Source organism: Pleurodeles waltl, chromosome 9 (genome assembly GCF_031143425.1).
Source record: "Pleurodeles waltl isolate 20211129_DDA chromosome 9, aPleWal1.hap1.20221129, whole genome shotgun sequence".
Lineage (NCBI taxonomy): Eukaryota > Metazoa > Chordata > Amphibia > Caudata > Salamandridae > Pleurodeles > Pleurodeles waltl.
The window spans coordinates 170,920,007-170,938,208 of NC_090448.1; the positions used below are offsets into that span (position 1 = coordinate 170,920,007).

Below are 18,202 nucleotides of genomic sequence, written 5' to 3' on the forward strand. Positions count from 1 at the left end.
CCCTGTCTAGAGTGAGGGTCCCTACTTGGACAGGGTGCAAACCACTGCCAACTAGAAACCCCATTTCTAACAGTTATCATTACATGTTTACTATTGCCTGTAGATTACTGGGCACAGAAAGAACTCTGAAGCAGGCGTTTTTAAACCCCTGAGCTTGGAGGCTGGTGGGACAGCACTAGGCAGAGCCCTAAGGCAAGCACTGGCCAGAGGTTATAGCAGGCACTTAATTGCTAGTGCCTGGACTCTCCTGTGAGAGGCATTGGATACCGCACATACCAACCATTTTGGGACATTTCTAGTTGCTTGTTGTTAGCTGTGATTAGTTATGGGTCATTTGGATGCCAACACATGTTTAAATAGAAAATAACTCTGGGATTTTAAGGATTAAGTCTCCCACTTATAACAATCAACATGTTGCATGTCAAAAAGCATGTGTAACACGGTAAGAGGCACAGTCACAGAAACAGAGATAAAGAATTGCAAATAAAATGAACCCCTTTCAAAGCTCATCCACTTTCTATTTTAAAATTTCAGGTGGTTACGTCGTCGGAACAGTAAAAGCCACGGATGAGGACAAACCACCCTGTGTGAGATACAGAATAACTTCTGGTGACACTGAGATTATTAAACTATTTTGGATCAACAGAGATACAGGAGTTATAGAATTGACGACCAATCCAGACTACGAAACAACCACGCAGTATACATTGGCTGTTGAGGCTGCCGACTGTGACCCCGTGACTCCGAAACGAAAGGAGGCAACAGTAAGTAAATGGACCTGCGATGGTGAAAGCAATGACACCAATTCCCGTATAGTCTCCTATTTCATCGACCTGTTTTTCGGTTTTTCCATTTTCAATTGTGTTTTGTGCAAAGCTTGTGTTTGTGCTCTGTACAATTTATGCACAAGGGAAGGTGATATAAAAAACATTGACAATATAGGTATCTGAAATGACTGTATCTTGAAATACCGACACATCTGTTCAATGTTTGGTCCTCGATATTTGAGCGCAATAATCTGGTAGAGGGTGTCTTGAGTTAATACTAAGGTGGAATACTGTAACAGGGACACCACATTGAATTGGCTCAAAGGATACGTGGACTTAGTGCTGGGTCATTCTTGCTGACGGTCATTTCGCCGCCTGCCTTCAGCGCTAATTAAAAAGCGTGCCAGTGGTAGGTGGCGAAATGCCCATGGGCGCATTCGGAAAGTGAGAGTGGCTGCGGGCGCACCCACTTCAAAAATACACCTCGGACTCGGAGCAAACACCGGCGTCAAGAGTGAGTCTGTGTTTGCCCCGTTTTGAAATGTCTGCAAATCGCCTGATTGCACTTTGATAATATATTGTTTGACTACTCCTTTTGATGGAACTTGTTTTATTGAACTTGTATAGCTGATGTTTTGATCGACATGTGTGACCTCTAGGCGACAAGCAGATGTTTGCAGCAGACTCTGGTTTAACACACTAGAATCAAACAGGGTGTCACCTGGCTTCTTAGGAATCACTTTTCTACGGAGCGAAAGCAGTAACTGCTGACCCGTGCTTAGTCTGATGCATTTCACCACTTTGCTACTTACAGGTTAGTCCCTTGACCCATAGTACAGTGCGGCAGTGCTGAGATTCCTTACCTGTCAGGTACTGCTGTGTTACATATGGTGGGTCGTGGAGGGAAAAAATGAAAGAAACTGCACCGAAACAGTGTCAACCTTTGCATGACGTGATCTCTGGCAGCTGGGCTATTGGGAAGGAAAAGTATTTCCGACAGTGGGGCAGACTAAAGTTCCGCTGTCAAAAACAAGAATAATACCACTACATTTTCTACGTTCTTTGCAGTAGTGCATGCATAATCATTACATTAAAGTTATTTTAGATTTGGGCCCTTATTACAAGTCGGGCTGTCCTGGGACTGCCAGACTCGCAGTGGCGGTTGGACCATCACTAAAGCAGCGGTCCGGCCTCCACATTATGACCAGGTTGGTTCTGGCGGTCCTAATCCTCCAGGGCAGCGCTGTAAGCAGCACTGCCCTGGGGATTATGAGTCTCCTCCCTGCCGGCTTTTGCATGGTGGTTTCACCTCCATGCAAAGACTGGCGGAGATGGGGTTCTGGGGGTCTCCACGGACAACCCCATTGTACTTTTCACTGCCTGAATTACAGGCAGTAAAAAGTGCGATGGGTGCTGTCACACCTAACGCACCGCAATGTTGAGGCCTGTTTCCCAGCTGGCCCAGCGGGGATCCCATAATGGGGCCAGCAGGCAGAAAGCCAGAGTGGCAGTTTTCTGTCCTACTGAGTTTGGCGGGTGGCCTCCGCTGCCCGCCAAACTCAAAATGAGGGCCTTAGTCCCTAATTTAGAGTTTTGTTTGTATTGGAAAACCCTTGCTTTTGGGACGAAGTCCTAATTTCATACCAGGCACCCACCAGTGGAATTTCTTCTCTAACACATTATCCCTTTGAAGGTGGAGATTCCACAGTTGGATTCTTGTCTCAATATAACACTCCAAAATTTGAGGACTGTCCATTACCACATAACATCAAATTATGCCCCTAATCCTTTGAGTTTCCTTTGCATCACTTTTATAGGATTTTTCCATGAATGTATTCAAATCCAGCCAACGGTGAGTTTGTACATTACATTGTGACTAAGGACCTGATTACGACCTTGGTGCAGGGGATTACTCCGTCACGTAAGATATAATGGAACGTGTAATATAGTGGGGCGGGATATCCGTCATGTTTGTGATGGAGTAATCCCCTCCACCAAGGTTGTAATCAGGCCCCAAGACTTTGTCAATTCCAATGCACCAAATCCTTTTTCCAGGACTTTTTTCTGTTTAGCAAACTCTTAAATGGAGTGCAAGAACTTTTGTGTACTTTTTAAGTTTTTCTCCTATCAAAATCGTACTTCCCAAAATAGTTTTTATAGAACAGCAATTTTTATTGCAATCAGATAACAACATGACATACAATACAACAATTCATCCCACTGTTTGTGCAAGAGTATAATCTTGAAGATGTCCTAGATACAGAGTGACCAAGAATAAGTTCAAACCCTTGACTCGTACTTTCTATGAAATTAACTAGTGCGGCCTAATTTCTTTAAGATCCCCAGTAAATTAGCATGTGTATTTACATGTCCTTGAGTATATACTTCTAGTCTCTTGTTAACGTACTCGAGCCTTTCCGGCACACCATTGTCAAGTTTCTTTGGAAGAGAAACATTTCTTACTGGTTATTTGAATCCATGTTCAACATCAGTGCTTTTAAGGTTCCCAAACAATACTCCTTCCTTTCTGTGATCTCTATTAGGGTGTCCCCAGGAATAACTTTCGGTGACCTATCCCACACAAAAAAAAAAAAATTCACTGCAGTGGAAACAGCGGTTAGTGTCAGAGATGCATTGCTGATGCATCCCTGATATTGTGCCCTTAATGGGTGGTTGAATGCTACTGTTCTATATGTAGGCTTTTTCCATCAGGTCCCAGGGTGGAGTGAGCTGCAGGTCGAAAAGGATGAGGAGATCACAAGCAGATGACCACCAACTTTCACCATATGCTTCTCCCTCACAATGCTAAAAGTCATTTTAAGAAGTCCCAAAGATGGTGGGCGATGTAGAGGGGTTAAATAATAAAAAAGCATAAACAAGTGAAAGTGCCAGTTCAGTGCCATTTTGCGGGAGAATGGTACCCTTTTAGGTTTAGGTCAATTAGGTCATTTAACCTTTTAGGTTTATGTCAGATATGTCACTGTGTCAATTTATGTCTTTTAGGTCAATGTAAACCTTCAATAAATTCTAAGATTCCTGATTTAAGAGGTTTGACTTTGAGAGAGCCCTACCTAATAGTTTGTTGCAGCCCTGCCACGTGACACCTTTCGGGGGGAGTTAGAATAATGCATTCTAGGAATTTCCCTGCATTACCATGAGGTCTCAGAATTCTCATGTTTATCAGCTGTTTAAGCGACCGTATGCCCTATATTCCACTCCAAACTGTCACACCTATTTCTTGTTCATGCCCCTTGCTGCCTCGTTCAGCCAATGAGGAGGATGTTCAGGCTTCTAAACTGATGGCCCTGCCCTCGAGTCGGGCTGAGTTGCTGATTGGATCTCAGCTACCGCCACTGACTGTGCATGGGCTCGTGCGCTGTTTCCCTGTTCTCACTGAACAGGCTCGCAGGCTAGTTCATGCGCAGACTCCCCTCATCTACGGGCTCCCAAGAACTTTCGCCCTTCCCAATCAGAAGCAGCAAGAAGCTACCTGCTCGCTGTGGTTCTTCCGTCCTTGCTACTCACATTCTAACAACCGGTTGCCTCAGACCGAAGCTCGGCTCACCCTTCGTAAGTCACAACTTCACCCGGCGCTGCATTCCAGTGAACTTTAAAAAATCACAGATGAGACTAGGTGATGTTTGCGCAATGCCACAACATTGAGGGGTCCTGAGATAACATTCTAGGGAGACTGCACGTGTAAATTATATGGTTTATTAATCTGAAAAACACTGGGTCAGTAATATTGGTCACATTGATTTGGCCTTAAAGTCTGCTACAAAATGCGGCTAAACTTAAAGGCCGCCTTCCTCCATTTTTTTGTAGTTATTGTGAAAAGAATTGGGTTTAATGCAAATATACTTTTACTGGAGTGTGGGTTTCTCTTTCAAGAGCCTCTTTTTTGTAAATGAGCATTTCATTACACACTGGGCAGGACAACTCATCCCGCTCCCACATCAGCGCCATCCAACCGTGGTCACAAGAATGAGCAGCTGAGCTGTGGGTGTGAGTACCGTAGTGGCAACCTATAAACACCTCGACCCTGATTGTACCAGCGCTTGGCCGGGAGTGCAATAGCAGGCCTTCCTGGTGAGTTCACGAGGGAAGAATGACATAGATAGATGAGGAGATTGAAAACGTGGAGAAAAGAAACAGTAAAAGAGGGAGAGTGGTAAGAATGAATGGGATGAGCTTGTAAAGACGAGTGAAGATGACAAGAGTGAAAATACTGTAAAAAATCAATGAGGAAGGAAATAGGAGAAGGAATAGAAGCAAAAAGAACAAGCATTTGTAATGTAATTGGTCTCACAGGTCAGCGCCCAGTGCGGCTGCACCAGTCGCACCCCCCTATAGCCTGCATGAAGCTAGCCGTAACTAACGAGCAATGGCCCCTTATGCACCTAAGCCCCAGTGCCAGTTCACTGGCTGCATTATTGATGGCTACACTCATGGTTACCTATGCGTTGGTAAATCAGAAAAGGAAGCCTGAGAAGCGTGTGAGGGAACATGTCAGTGACAGCAAAAGGAACGAGCATTTACGTGCGTGAGGAAGGAGGGAATGGATGAAAGAGTGCACTGGGAAACGCAGAGGAGGGGTTGAGTATGACAAGTGAGAGGTGAAAGGGAAAAGCGCGGAAGGTAGCGAGGGAACTGCATTAAGACAAAAATGTGTCAGGAAAAAAGTAGAGGGGAGCAAGAAGAAGAAGAAATGAAAAAAGGAATGCGAGTGAGAGGTGTGTGCAAAGAAAAATAAGATGAGGACAGAGGGAGAAGTGTGTCTGGAAATTAGGCTATTTCGAGACCTTAACAACTCTAGATAACTTAACCATAGAGGGGCTCATACCATGGAGAGAGGTACAAGGCAAAACACCTTAATGAAACACACAACACCCCAAAACACCTGCCCTGACAGTGTATGGGCCCTCATCAAACATTTCCTGAGTGCAAGAAAGGGAAACACACATTTGGGGAAAAAAGGGGAAGAGAAAGATGGAAAAAGTGCCACAAAGAGAAAGAAGGGACAAGCAAGTGTGAAATAAAGGGACAGGTCATGTCTGGCAGCGCAATAAAGAGGCTTGAAGTGGTTTTAGAACTACACGGCCTTGATCTTTGGCACGCTCACATTTCCTAGCACCACCGGCGGGCATCTGAGTAGAGCTTTGAGCAGCGGCACTCATGATTTTCCAAATTAACCTTAGACCCCACTGGACCAGCTAGGACAAGCGAGATACTCCACCATCAGAGCAGAAAGGCAGAGGAGGGCTTATGGAAAAGGTCCGCCTCCCCCCTCAGCCACCTCCCCAAAGTGCCCCATCAGCACCAAAGAGATATGGTAGACACTGGCATGACACTTCTATGACTAAAAAGAGAGAGGCTGATATATGGACTCTGAACAGGAAACAGACGCAAAGACCCCTCCAATAGAGAGAAAGAGAGCAGTAAATTGGCATGGGAACCCCTCCCCCCTCCCCCATGGCAGAGGCGCTGGAAGTAGGGGTTCTGCAGGGGCAGCATCTATAAAGATAATGAAAAACAACAAAGTCTTTCACTTTTCTTTCCTGGCAGCGCTAGCTGTTTGTTCAAATACATTGAAAGTTAAGTGGTAATGAGAGATCACTGAACATCCTAAATCACTGCACATCCCAATGCAATGAATGTCTAAGTTATATTATTTGTCTCTGAGTAAAAAGCATTTGCTAAAAAGTTACTATCACTTATGTGATTGTTCAAGAGTGAAGCTGTGAAAGACACCAGCGTAAAAAAAAGAACTCTTACATACGGTTTACAAATATTAAAAATGAAAAGTAAAACAGTTGACATAAGCGAGCCGATTCAAAGTGCCATGGCCATGAGAGTGAGCAGAAGGAGACACACAAAAGGAAAAATGAAAAGTAAAACAGTTGACAGGTGAGCCGACTCAAAGCACCACGGCCGCCGTGAGCACGAAGGAGACACGCAAAAGAAGTTCACTTGCAGCCAAACATATTGACAAACTTGTAATTATCCATGTGAAATGGTCCGTCCCCAAGGCAGTAACAAAGCCTCTGAAAGGAGGGACAAACATAAAGCGTGTACCAATGATAACAAAGGATTTTTGAATGGTAAGCCCACAAACGAGTGAAAGTGATCTGCGTGAGGTGAGGGTGGTTAAAAGCCCACATACATACCAACACGTTGGAAAAGCAGGGCTTGTGTGCTGCTATGCTCAACCTAAAAAATATAGATCGATATACAGAAGAGGGAAGGGAGTGGAGGAGGAATGAGAGGACAAAAGTGAATTTAGGCAAGTTAGTCAATTACAACTTAATTTTGAGAGCACCTCAAACCCATTTCTAGGCACTTAAGCACTGCAGTGGTTCTTGGTGTCTCTGACTGAAATAAGAACTAAGGGACATAGCACAGTTTCTAGGACATTAATGCTAAAATGTGCCTTCGGCTTCAAGCTAAGAGTCATTAATGTGAGTATTTTGTATAACCTTAAACGTATTTGAATTGCCAAAATTAGCATTTTGCTTAGGTAAGTACGATACAATACAAATTGTGGCCAAGTGCCACTCTGTAATTTATAGTGGTTCTAGTAAGTACGTTTCATGCCACATCAGAAAAATATTCAAAATTATGTTTTGTCTAGTAGTGCTTTTTAGGTCATTTCATTTCTGATAATTATGGGCCCTAATTTAGTTGTCTTGTTCAAGAAGATTTTAATTCTTATTGTCTAGTTTACTACATTGATTTTATTTTGCAGGAGCGCAACAGTAGTGTTAATTGATCCCCTGTACTTCTGGATCACTGGTTGGAACCATGGAGGCATGTAATATGAGGAGCTATTGATGCATGTACTCAAAAAACCCACTGATGCATGTGCTGTAAGTGGCCCATAATGATTGCCTGTACTGTGAACCACCAATAACCTATCTAATGCAGTAGTCATAGTTGGTACTACTGATGCAACAGGTCCAGAATTGGCACACTGTTGCAGCCGGTCCTGAGAGATGGTCATCACTCCTTAGGGCCATGGATGCATGTAATGTGAGGAGCCACTGATGCCTGTGATGCAAGGGGCCACTAATAGTTGTATAGGGTGGTGCCACTTATAGATCTCCTGCAGTAGTTCTCCATTGAAATACTGTTGAAGCAGGTCCAGAATGGGGATACTGATACAGCAGGCCCGTGGTAGGGGCACTGATGCAGCAGGTCTTGAGTGTATGGTCATTATTCCAGAGGGCCATTGATGCATGTACTGAGCTGACCACTGAGACAATAAAGCACTACCTGTAGAACACTGCATGACGTTGTTTGCCTGTAGTCTGAGTGAGCACTATGCTGGGCAGCTAATTGAGTCTCTGGTCCTAATGATAACAGTGCATCCCAGAATTTATTCTGTATGATTTATTTCGCATTTTGCAACAAAAGCCATCAAGTGAAATTTAGATATTGGTGGGTATTATGAACAAACCCATGAAATACTGGCAGCAGGAGCAGCACCCCTTGAAGTTCTGCTTCCTCCCCTGACCTCCCACCTGCTCTTATGCTTAGCTTTGTCTTAAACCAAAGAGCCTACAATTTAATACAGCTTCAATGAGCTGCATCTTTTTAGCCAACATCCCACATGAAAAGCGAAACTGTAAAACTGAAAATGCATTTCATACTGTTGGATAAAAAGGCAGCTTTGGAGAACATATTAGGCATGAAGTGTACTCCTTGATTCATTGTTCAAAGGCATGTTTGCCCATTTGGACATGTCTGCAACAATGGGTGCATTTCTACCAATGGAGATTGAGGTATCCATTGTCAGTTGGTGAGCTGTGTTCATGTTTTTTCACCCCAAGTAAAATGGGTCTTTTGCAAACTATGGGCCATATGTACGAACACTTTTTCCCATAGACACAGAATGGGTAAAAACCTTTGCTACATCTGGCCCTGAGTCCCATCTACTAGCGCAACGCTAGCATGCAATTTTGATTTTTTATTTCTGGAACTTAGCCAAAGATACACACTTCATTGTTGGTATTCTGAGAGGAAGTAGATTAGAGATCTTGCATTACATATCCAGGAGTGATTTAACTAACTTCAGGCCATGAAATTGCACAAAAAGGGTACTTCCAGAAGCTTATTTCTTTGAATGTACATAATTGCCATATTCCGCTTGATATAAGTTGTCATTCAAAATGTCACATATATGGCATTAAAATGTCACACATAAGCATACTGAAAACAAAGAAATGTTACACGTAAGCAATCTGACATCTTGGCAGCTATGGTATTGCTTTCAATGTTCTTTCTTTTTAGTTCTACAGAAGGAGCAGTGAATGCATTCCAGAATTTTGTCTTTCAGAAAATGCGAACAAGATATAGGTTATGGGCAGAGCTGCCGGCTGTGGAAATGGCCAGAACTGCAGACTTTTGAACTGGGGAACCAGGTTTGAGCCTCAGGATGAGCATAACATCCTGTGATTCTGGGCAAAATATTTAATCTCCCCTTGCCTCAAAAACATGACTGTGACTTCCGTAAGGTAACCTCTGCTCATGTAAAGTGTGACAATACCTTTCATTTACACTTCTTAAAAAAGAATCAAACCAACAAATGTAATAAGGTTGACCTTGTTCAACACTCTCTCAAAATCAGGGGAATCAGTAAATATTCAAACCTGCTATGAGACCATAGGACTGCTGTCTTGCTTCAACTGCAGGGACATGGGAAGCTTATACCATCCACCAGAGTTACCTGCCATCTGTTGCGTATATGCAGTGTAGGGAAATGCCTCCCTTGTCATGGTTACCCCCTAACCTTTTGCCTTTTGTTGATGCCAGTTATGATTGAAAGTGTGCTGGGACCCTGCTAACCAGGCCCCAGCACCAGTGTTCTTTCCCTAAACTGTACCTTTGTTCCCACAATTGGCACAGCCCTGGCACACAGACAAGTCCCTTGTAGCTGGTACCCCTGGTACCATGGGCCCTGTGGCTAGGGAAGGTCTCTAAGGGCTGCAGCATGTATTATGCCACCCTGGAGCCCGGTCGCTCAGCACATGCACACTGCCTCATAGCTTGTGTGTGCTGGTGGGGAGAAAATGACTAAGTCGACATGGCACTCCCCTCAGAGTGCCATGCCCTTAACCCACTGCCTGTTGCATAGGTAAGTCACCCCTCTAGCAAGCCTTACAGCCCTAAGGCAGGGTGCACTATACCACAGGTGAGGGCATAGTTGCATGAGCACTATGCCCCTACAGTGTCTAAGCCAAACTATAGACATTTTAAGTGCAGGGTAGCCATAAAGAGTATATGGTCTGGAGTCTGTCAAATACAAACTCCATAGTTCCATAATGGCTACACTGAAATCTGGGAAGTTTGGTATCAAACTTCTCAGCACAATAAATGCACACTGATGCCAGTGTGGGATTTATTGCAAAATTCACACAGAGGGCATCTTAGAGATGCCCCCTGCATGCCAGTCCGACTCCTAGTGTTAGGCTGCCACAACCAGATGAGTTTCTGGCCACATGGGGTGAGTGCCTTTGTCAACCTGTGGCCAGGAACAAAGCCTGCACCTGGTGGAGGTGCTTCTCACCTTCCCCTGCAGGAACTGTAACAGCTGTCAGTGAGCCTCAAAGGCTTATGCCTGTTGTTACAGCGCCCCAGGGCATCCTAGCTAGTGGAGATGCCCACCCCTCCAGACACAGCCTCCACTTTTGGCGGCAAGTCCGGAGGAGATAATGAGAAAAACAAGGAGGAGTCACGTATGTAGGAAGTTGGCTCTGTATGTACTATTCCAAAGTAAGAAATAGCATGCACAGAGTCCAAGGGTTCCCCTTAGAGGTAAGATAGTGGCAAAAAGAGAGAATTCTAATGCTCTATTTTGTGGTAGTGTGGTCGAGCAGTAGGCTTATCAGAGGGTAGTGTTAAGCATTTGTTGTACACACACAGGCAATAAATGAGGAACACCCACTCAAAGACAATTCCAGGCCAATAGGTTTTTGTATAGAAAAATATCTTTTCTTAGTTTATTTTAAGAACCACAGGTTCAAGATTTACAAGTAATACTTCAAATGAAAGGTATTTCACTTAGGTAACTTAGGAACTTTGATTCAGCAAAATAGCATGTACAGTTTTCACAAAAACGGCAATAAGCTATTTTAAAACTAGACAGTGCAAATATCAACAGTTCCTGGGGGAGGTAAGTATTTGTTAGTTTTGCAGGTAAGTAAACCACCTACAGGGTTCAAAGTTGGGTCCAAGGTAGCCCACTGTTGGGGGTTCAGGGCAACCCCAAAGTTACCACACCAGCAGCTCAGGGCCGGTCAGGTGCAGAGGTCAAAGTGGTGCCCAAAACGCATAGGCTTCAATGGAGAAGGGGGGTGCCCTGGTTCCAGTTTGCCAGCAGGTAGGTACCCGCGTCTTCGGAGGGCAGACCAGGGGGGTTTTGTAGGGCACCGGGGGGGACACAAGTCAGCACAAAAAGTACACCCTCAGCGGCACGGGGGTGGCCGGGTGCAGAGTGCAAACAGGCGTTGGGTTTGCAATGGAGTTCAATGGGAGTCCCAGGGGTCTCTTCAGCGAAGCAGGCAGGCAAGGGGGGGGGCTCCTCGGGGTAGCCACCACCTGGGCAAGGGAGAGGGCCACCTGGGGGTCGCTCCTGCACTGGAGGTCGGATCCTTCAGGTCCTGGGGGCTGCGGGTGCAGTGTCTTTACCAGGCGTCCGGTTCTTAGAAGCAGGCAGTCGCGGTCAGGGGGAGCCTCTGGATTCCCTTTGCAGGTGTCGTGGGGGGAGCTAAGGGGGGTCAACTCTGTGTACTCACAGGGTCGCAGTCGCCGGGGAGTCCTCCCTGTAGTATTGTTTCTCCGCAGGTCGAGCCGGGGACGTCGGGTGCAGAGTGGAAAGTCTCACGCTTCCGGCAGTAAAACGTGCAGTCCTTTAAAATTTGTTTCTTTGTTGCAAAGCGTTTGTTCTTTGGAGCAGAGCCGCTGTCCTCGGGAGTTCTTGGTCCTTTTAGATGCAGGGTAGTCCTCTGAGGCTTCAGAGGTCGCTGGACCCTGGGGAACGTGTCGCTGTTGCAGTTTTCCTTGAAGTGGGGAGACAGGCCGGTAGAGCTGGGGCCAAAGCAGTTGGTGTCTCCGTCTTCTCTGCAGGGCTTTCAGGTCAGCAGTCCTTCTTCGTCTTAGGTTGCAGGAATCTAGTTTCTTTGGTTCTGGGGAGCCCCTAAATACTGACTCCACCTAGAGCAGACTTTTGTTTCTGTCCTCAGAGAGCACAAAGGCCCTCACCAAAATGGGGTCAGAAACTCGTCTCTCAGCAGCAGGCTGGCACAAACCAGTCAGTCCTGTACTGAACAATTGGGTAAAATACAGGGGGCATCTCAAAGATGCCCTCTGTGTGCATTTTTTAATAAATCCAACACTGGCATCAGTGTGGGTTTATTATTCTGAGAAGTTTGATACCAAACTTCCCAGCATTCAGTGTAGCCATTATTGAGCTGTGGAGTTCGTTTTTGACAGACTCCCAGACCATATACTCTTTTGGCTACCCTGCACTTACAATGTCTAAGGTTTTGCTTAGACATTGTAGGGGCATAGTGCTCATGCACCTATGCCCTCACCTGTGGTATAGTGCACCCTGCCTTAGGGCTGTAAGGCCTGCTAGAGGGGTGACTTACCTATGCCACAGGCAGTGTGAGGTTGGCATGGCACCCTGAGGGGAGTGCCATGTCGACTTAGTCATTTTCTCCCCTCCAGCACACACAAGCTGGCTAGCAGTGTGTCTGTGCTGAGTGAGGGGTCCCTAGGGTGGCATAAGACATGCTGCAGTCCTTAGAGACCTTCACTGGCATCAGGGCCCTTGGTACCAGGGGTACCAGTTACAAGGGACTTACCTGGGTGCCAGGGTTGTGCCAATTGTGGAGACAATGGTACATTTTAGGTGAAAGAACACTGGTGCTGGGGCCTGGTTAGCAGGGTCCCAGCACACTTCTCAGTCAAGTCAGCATCAGTATCAGGCAAAAAGTGGGGGGTAACTGCAACAGGGAGCCATTTCCTTACACAAGCCCCCCCCCCCCCCAGCCCACAGGCCAGGAGACTCAGCCAAAGCTGGGAGACTCTTCCTATTCTGTCAGGCGAGGAAGAGTAGAGGAAATAAGCTGGTTTGTTGCAGGGCCTACAGTGCCTTACATCCTCCTGTTCAGGTCATTCCCTCTGGGGAACTGACCCACTTCCACAGTGATAGGACCTAGTCTGAATTGCCTCTTGTCTGTGCTTTTAATGTCTTCACCCATTCTCTCTATTTTGGGGTTAGAGGTATCCACCTCTGCTAATCTTATTTTAGACAGGGTCACCCCTAGCTTACCCAAAGAGGTTACCCAGAGCTGGAGTCACCCCACCATAACCAACAGGGTCAGGGGGCCTAACTTGCTATTTGGCATGGGGTCAGACCACCATGCCAAGGATAGTGCAGCCATAAAGGTTAACACCCAGCAGAGGCCACTGACAGTTGTCAATGCCCAGAACCACACCTTTAGCACTTCACCTGCAAGGGAGGGCGCTAAGTTACAGGCTTCTTTGGGTTCAGGGTGCCTGTCTGCTGTGTAAGAGTGGGGGGTTACTACATCTTGTAGTAAACACCCTTTTTCCACTCTTTTTTCTGTTAACTGAGGGGCCACCCACTCAGGCTTAACAGTTGCCTGACTAGCCAGGACTTCTTGTGGGTCAGGTTGGACTTTACCAGTGCCATTTATGGAGTTCTCCCCTACTGGAGCAGAATCTCCTTGGCTTGCTGGAACCTTGGCTAAAGGTTGTCCACCTTTCCTACTCTGTTTTCCTTTCTTTTTCTTTTGGGGCCTACTTTCAGTAACTGCAAGGGTAGCACCTCCAGAATCCTTGGGAAAGGACTGGCACTGGACCAGTTCCTCTCTTGGGCTCTGACTAACCTCTGGGTTGTCATTTCCAAGGAGACAATCAAGGGGGAGGTCTGTACTGACTACCACCCTTCTCCAGCTAAAAGTCCCACCCACTTCTATGGGCACAAAAGCCACAGGCCTATCAGTGACCCTTTCTGGGCTAACTCTTACTCTGGCAGTCTCACCTGGGATGTACTGGTTTGAGAACACCAGCCTGTCATGCACAATAGTGTGACTGGCACAAGTGTCTCTCTCAGGGCAGTGGCTGGGATTCCATTCACCAGTAGGTGGTCTAAGTGTCTACTTTCCTCTGGAATCTCCAACTCACCTATTGGGCCCTTTTTCCAGTTGAAGGCTATGAAGACCTCCTCATCTGAGGAGTCATCCCCAATGGCTACACTGGTCACCCCTGGGATTTTGCTAGGGGGTGTGTTTTTGGGACAAGAAGTATCCTTGGTGTGGTGCCCTGTCTGTCTACAGTTTTGGCACCATGGCTTAGTGGCATCCCAGTTCTTACCCTGGTACCCACCTTTGTTTAGGGTTGTGTCTTGGGGCCCACCCACCTGGTCTGGTTTTTGGGGCCTACAGAGGACTCTTTTTCTTTGTGTCTAGTGTCACCCACTTTCTCCTGGGGAGGCTTTGTAACCCCTTTATTTTGGTAACCACCAGTGGAAGTTTTGGTTACCCTAGTCTTGACCCAGTGGTCTGCCTTCTTTCCCAATTCTTGGGGAGAAATTGGACCTAGGTCTACCAGATACTGATGCAACTTTTCATTGAAGCATTTACTTAAAATGTGTTCTTTCATAAACAAAGTATAAAGCCCAACATAGTCATACACTTCATTTCCAGTTACCCAACCATCCAGTGTTTTCACTGAGTAGTCTACAAAATCAACTCAGGTCTGGCTCGAGGATTTTTGAACCCCCCTGAACCTAATCTTGTACTCCTCAAGGGGGGAATCCAAAGCCCTCAATCAGGGTAGCCTTCATGAGGTCATAGGATTCTGCATCTTTTCCAGAGAGTGTGAGGAGTCTATCCCTACACTTTCCAGTGAACGTTTCCCAAAGGAGAGCACCCCAGTGAGATCTGTTTACTTTTCTGTTTGCACAAGCCCTCTCAAAAGCTGTGAACCATTTGGTGATGTCATCATCATCTTCATATTTAGTTACAATCCCTTTGGGGATTTTAGCATTTCAGGAGAATCTCTGACCCTATTTAAATTGCTGCCACCAATGATGGGACCTAAGCCTTGTCTTTCCCTTTCTATGGCTAGGAGCTGTCTCTCCAAAGCCAATCTTTTGGCCAACCTGGCTAGCAGGAGGTCATCTTCATTGAGGCTGTCCTCAATGCTTCCAGAGTTGCTGGACTCTCCTGTGAGAGAAGCAGCATCTCTGACTATCACATTTGGAGTCAGGGTTGTGGAAACCCTGGTCTCCCTATCTAGGGTTGGAGGTGGGAATTCCTCCAACTCACTAGTGACCCCCTCTGTGAGGCCATCATCAGAGGGGTTGTTTTAGCAAACTCTGCCAAAAGCTCCTGGAGCTGTACTTTGGTAGGGTTTGAACCAGTTTTTATCTTTTTGATTTTACAGACAGACCTTAACTCTGACATCCTAAGATGCAGGTAAGGGGTGAGGTTGAGTTCCATCACTAACTCTTCTGTAGTAGACATTATGTTTCTAAAAGTTGGAATACTTTTTAAGAATCGAAAACTATCTCTAGAACTTAATTCAAACTTTTACAAAACGTTTAAACTCTAAAAGAAATGCTAACAGGGACTAACACCAGGCCCTAGCAGGACTTTTAAAAATTTAGAAAAATAGCTCACATTTCTAAAATCAGTTTCTAATGACAATTTTTGGAATTTAGTTGTGTGATCAGGTATTGGGTGAGTAGTCCAGCAAATGCAAAGTCTTGTATCCCACCGCTGATCCACCAATATAGGAAGTTGGCTCTGTATGTACTATTTCAAAGTAAGAAATAGCATGCACAGAGTCCAAAGGTTCCCCTTAGAGGTAAGATAGTGGCAAAAAGAGATAATTCTAATGCTCTATTTTGTGGTAGTGTGGTCGAGCAGTAGGCTTATCAGAGGGTAGTGTTAAGCATTTGTTGTACACACACAGGCAATAAATGAGAAACACACACTCAAAGACAATTCCAGGCCAATAGGTTTTTTTTAATAGAAAAATATATTTTCTTAGTTTATTTTAAGAACCACAGGTTCAAGATTTACAAGTAATACTTCAAATGAAAGGTATTTCACTTAGGTAACTTAGGAACTTTGATTCAGCAAAATAGCATGTACAGTTTTCACAAAAACGGCAATAAGCTATTTTAAAACTAGACAGTGCAAATTTCAACAGTTCCTGGGGGAGGTAAGTATTTGTTAGTTTTGCAGGTAAGTAAACCACCTACAGGGTTCAAAGTTGGATCCAAGGTAGCCCACCGTTGGGGGTTCAGGGCAACCCCAAAGTTACCACACCAGCAGCTCAGGGACGGTCAGGTGCAGAGGTCAAAGTGGTGCCCAAAACACATAGGCTTCAATGGAGAAGGGGGGTGCCCCGGTTCCAGTTTGCCAACAGGTAGGTAACCGCGTCTTCGGAGTGCAGACCGGGGGGTTTTGTAGGGCACCAGGGGGGACACAAGTCAGCACAAAAAGTACACCCTCAGCGGCACGGGGCGGCCGGGTGCAGAGTGCAAACAGGCGTCAGGTTTGCAATGGAGTTCAAAGGGAGACCCAGGGGTCTCTTCAGCAAAGCCGGCAGGCAAGAGGGGGGCTCCTCGGGGTAGCCACCACCTGGGCAAGGGAGAGGGCCACCTGGGGGTGGCTCCTGCACTGGAGGTCGGATCCTTCAGGTCCTGGGGGCTGCGGGTGCAGTGTCTTTACCAGGCATTGGGTTCTTAGAAGCAGGCAGTCGCGGTCAGGGGGAGCCTCTGGATTTCCTCTGAAGGCATCGCCGGGGGGGCCCACGGGGGTCAACTCTGGCTACTCACAGGGTCGCAGTCGCCGGGGAGTCCTCCCTGTAGTGTTGTTTCTCCGCAAGTCGAGCCTGGGGCGTCGGGTGCAGAGTGGAAAGTCTCACGCTTCAGCGGGAAACGTGCAGTCCTTTAAAGTTTGTTTCTTTGTTGCAAAGTTGTTTCTTCTTTGGAGCAGAGGCGCTGTCCTCGGGAGTTCTTGGTCCTTTTAGATGCAGGGTAGTCCTCTGAGGCTTCAGAGGTCGCTTGTCCCTGGGGAACGTGTTGCTGTTGCAGTTTTTCTTGAAGTGGGGAGACAGGCCGGTAGAGCTGGGGCCAAAGCAGTTGGTGTCTCCGTCTTCTCTGCAGGGCTTTCAGGTCAGCAGTCCTTTTTCGTCTTAGGTTGCAGGAATCTAGTTTCCTTGGTTCTGGGGAGCCCCTAAATACTGAATTTAGGGGTGTGTTTAGGTCTGGGAGGGTAGTAGCCAATGGCTACTGTCCTTGAGGGTGGCTACACCCTCTTTGTGCCTCCTCCCTGAGGGGAGGGGGGCACATCCCTATTCCTATTGGGGGAATCCTCCAAAATCAAGATGGAGGATTTCTAAAGGCAGGGGTCACCTCAGCTCAGGACACCTTAGGGGCTGTCCTGACTGGTGGGTGACTCCTCCTTGTTTTTCTCATTATCTCCCCTGGACTTGCCACCAAAAGTGGGGGCTGTGTCCAGGGGGTGGGCATCTCCACTAGCTGGAGTGCCCTGGGGCATTGTAACACGAAGCCTGAGCCTTTGAGGCTCACTGCTAGGTGTTACAGTTCCTGCAGGGGGGAGGTATGAAGCACCTCCACCCAGAGCAGGCTTTTGTTTCTGTCCTCAGAGAGCACAAAGGCCCTCACCACATGGGGTCAGAAACTCATCTCTCAGCAGCAGGCTGGCACAGACCAGTCAGTCCTGCACTGAACAATTGGGTAAAATACAGGGGGCATCTCTAAGATGCCCTCTGTGTGCATATTTTAATAAATCCAACACTGGCATCAGTGATACCAAACTTCCCAGCATTCAGTGTAGCCATTATGGAGCTGTGGAGTTCGTTTTTGACAGACTCCCAGACCATATACTCTTATGGCTACCCTGCACTTACAATGTCTAAGGTTTTGCTTAGACACTGTAGGGGCATAGTGCTCATGCACCTATGCCCTCACCTGTGGTATAGTGCACCCTGCCTTAAGGCTGTAAGGCCTGCTAGAGGGGTGACTTACCTATGCCACAGGCAGTGTGAGGTTGGCATGGCACCCTGAGAGGAGTGCCATGTTGACTTGGTCATTTTCTCCCCACCAGCACACACAAGCTGGCAAGCAGTGTGTCTGTGCTGAGTGAGGGGTCCCTAGGGTGGCATAAGACATGCTGCAGCCCTTAAAGACCTTCCCTGGCATCAGGGCCCTTGGTACCAGGGGTACCAGTTACAAGGGACTTACCTGGGTGCCAGGGTTGTGCCAATTGTGGAGGCAATGGTACATTTTAGGTGAAAGAACACTGGTGCTGGGGCCTGGTTAGCAGGGTCTCAGCACACTTCTCAGTCAAGTCAGCATCAGTATCAGGCAA

General features: G+C 46.7%; 1 protein-coding gene across 1 annotated transcript in view; it reads left to right on the top strand.

Annotated features, from left to right (window-relative positions):
* Positions 1-18,202, top strand: part of LOC138259603 (cadherin-related family member 3-like) — a 522,653-nt gene that overhangs the window by 392,830 nt on the left and 111,621 nt on the right. Inside the window, exon 12 of the mRNA XM_069207439.1 lies at positions 535-764. Coding sequence (XP_069063540.1) covers positions 535-764 — 230 coding nt within the window. The remainder of the gene's footprint in view (positions 1-534; positions 765-18,202) is intronic.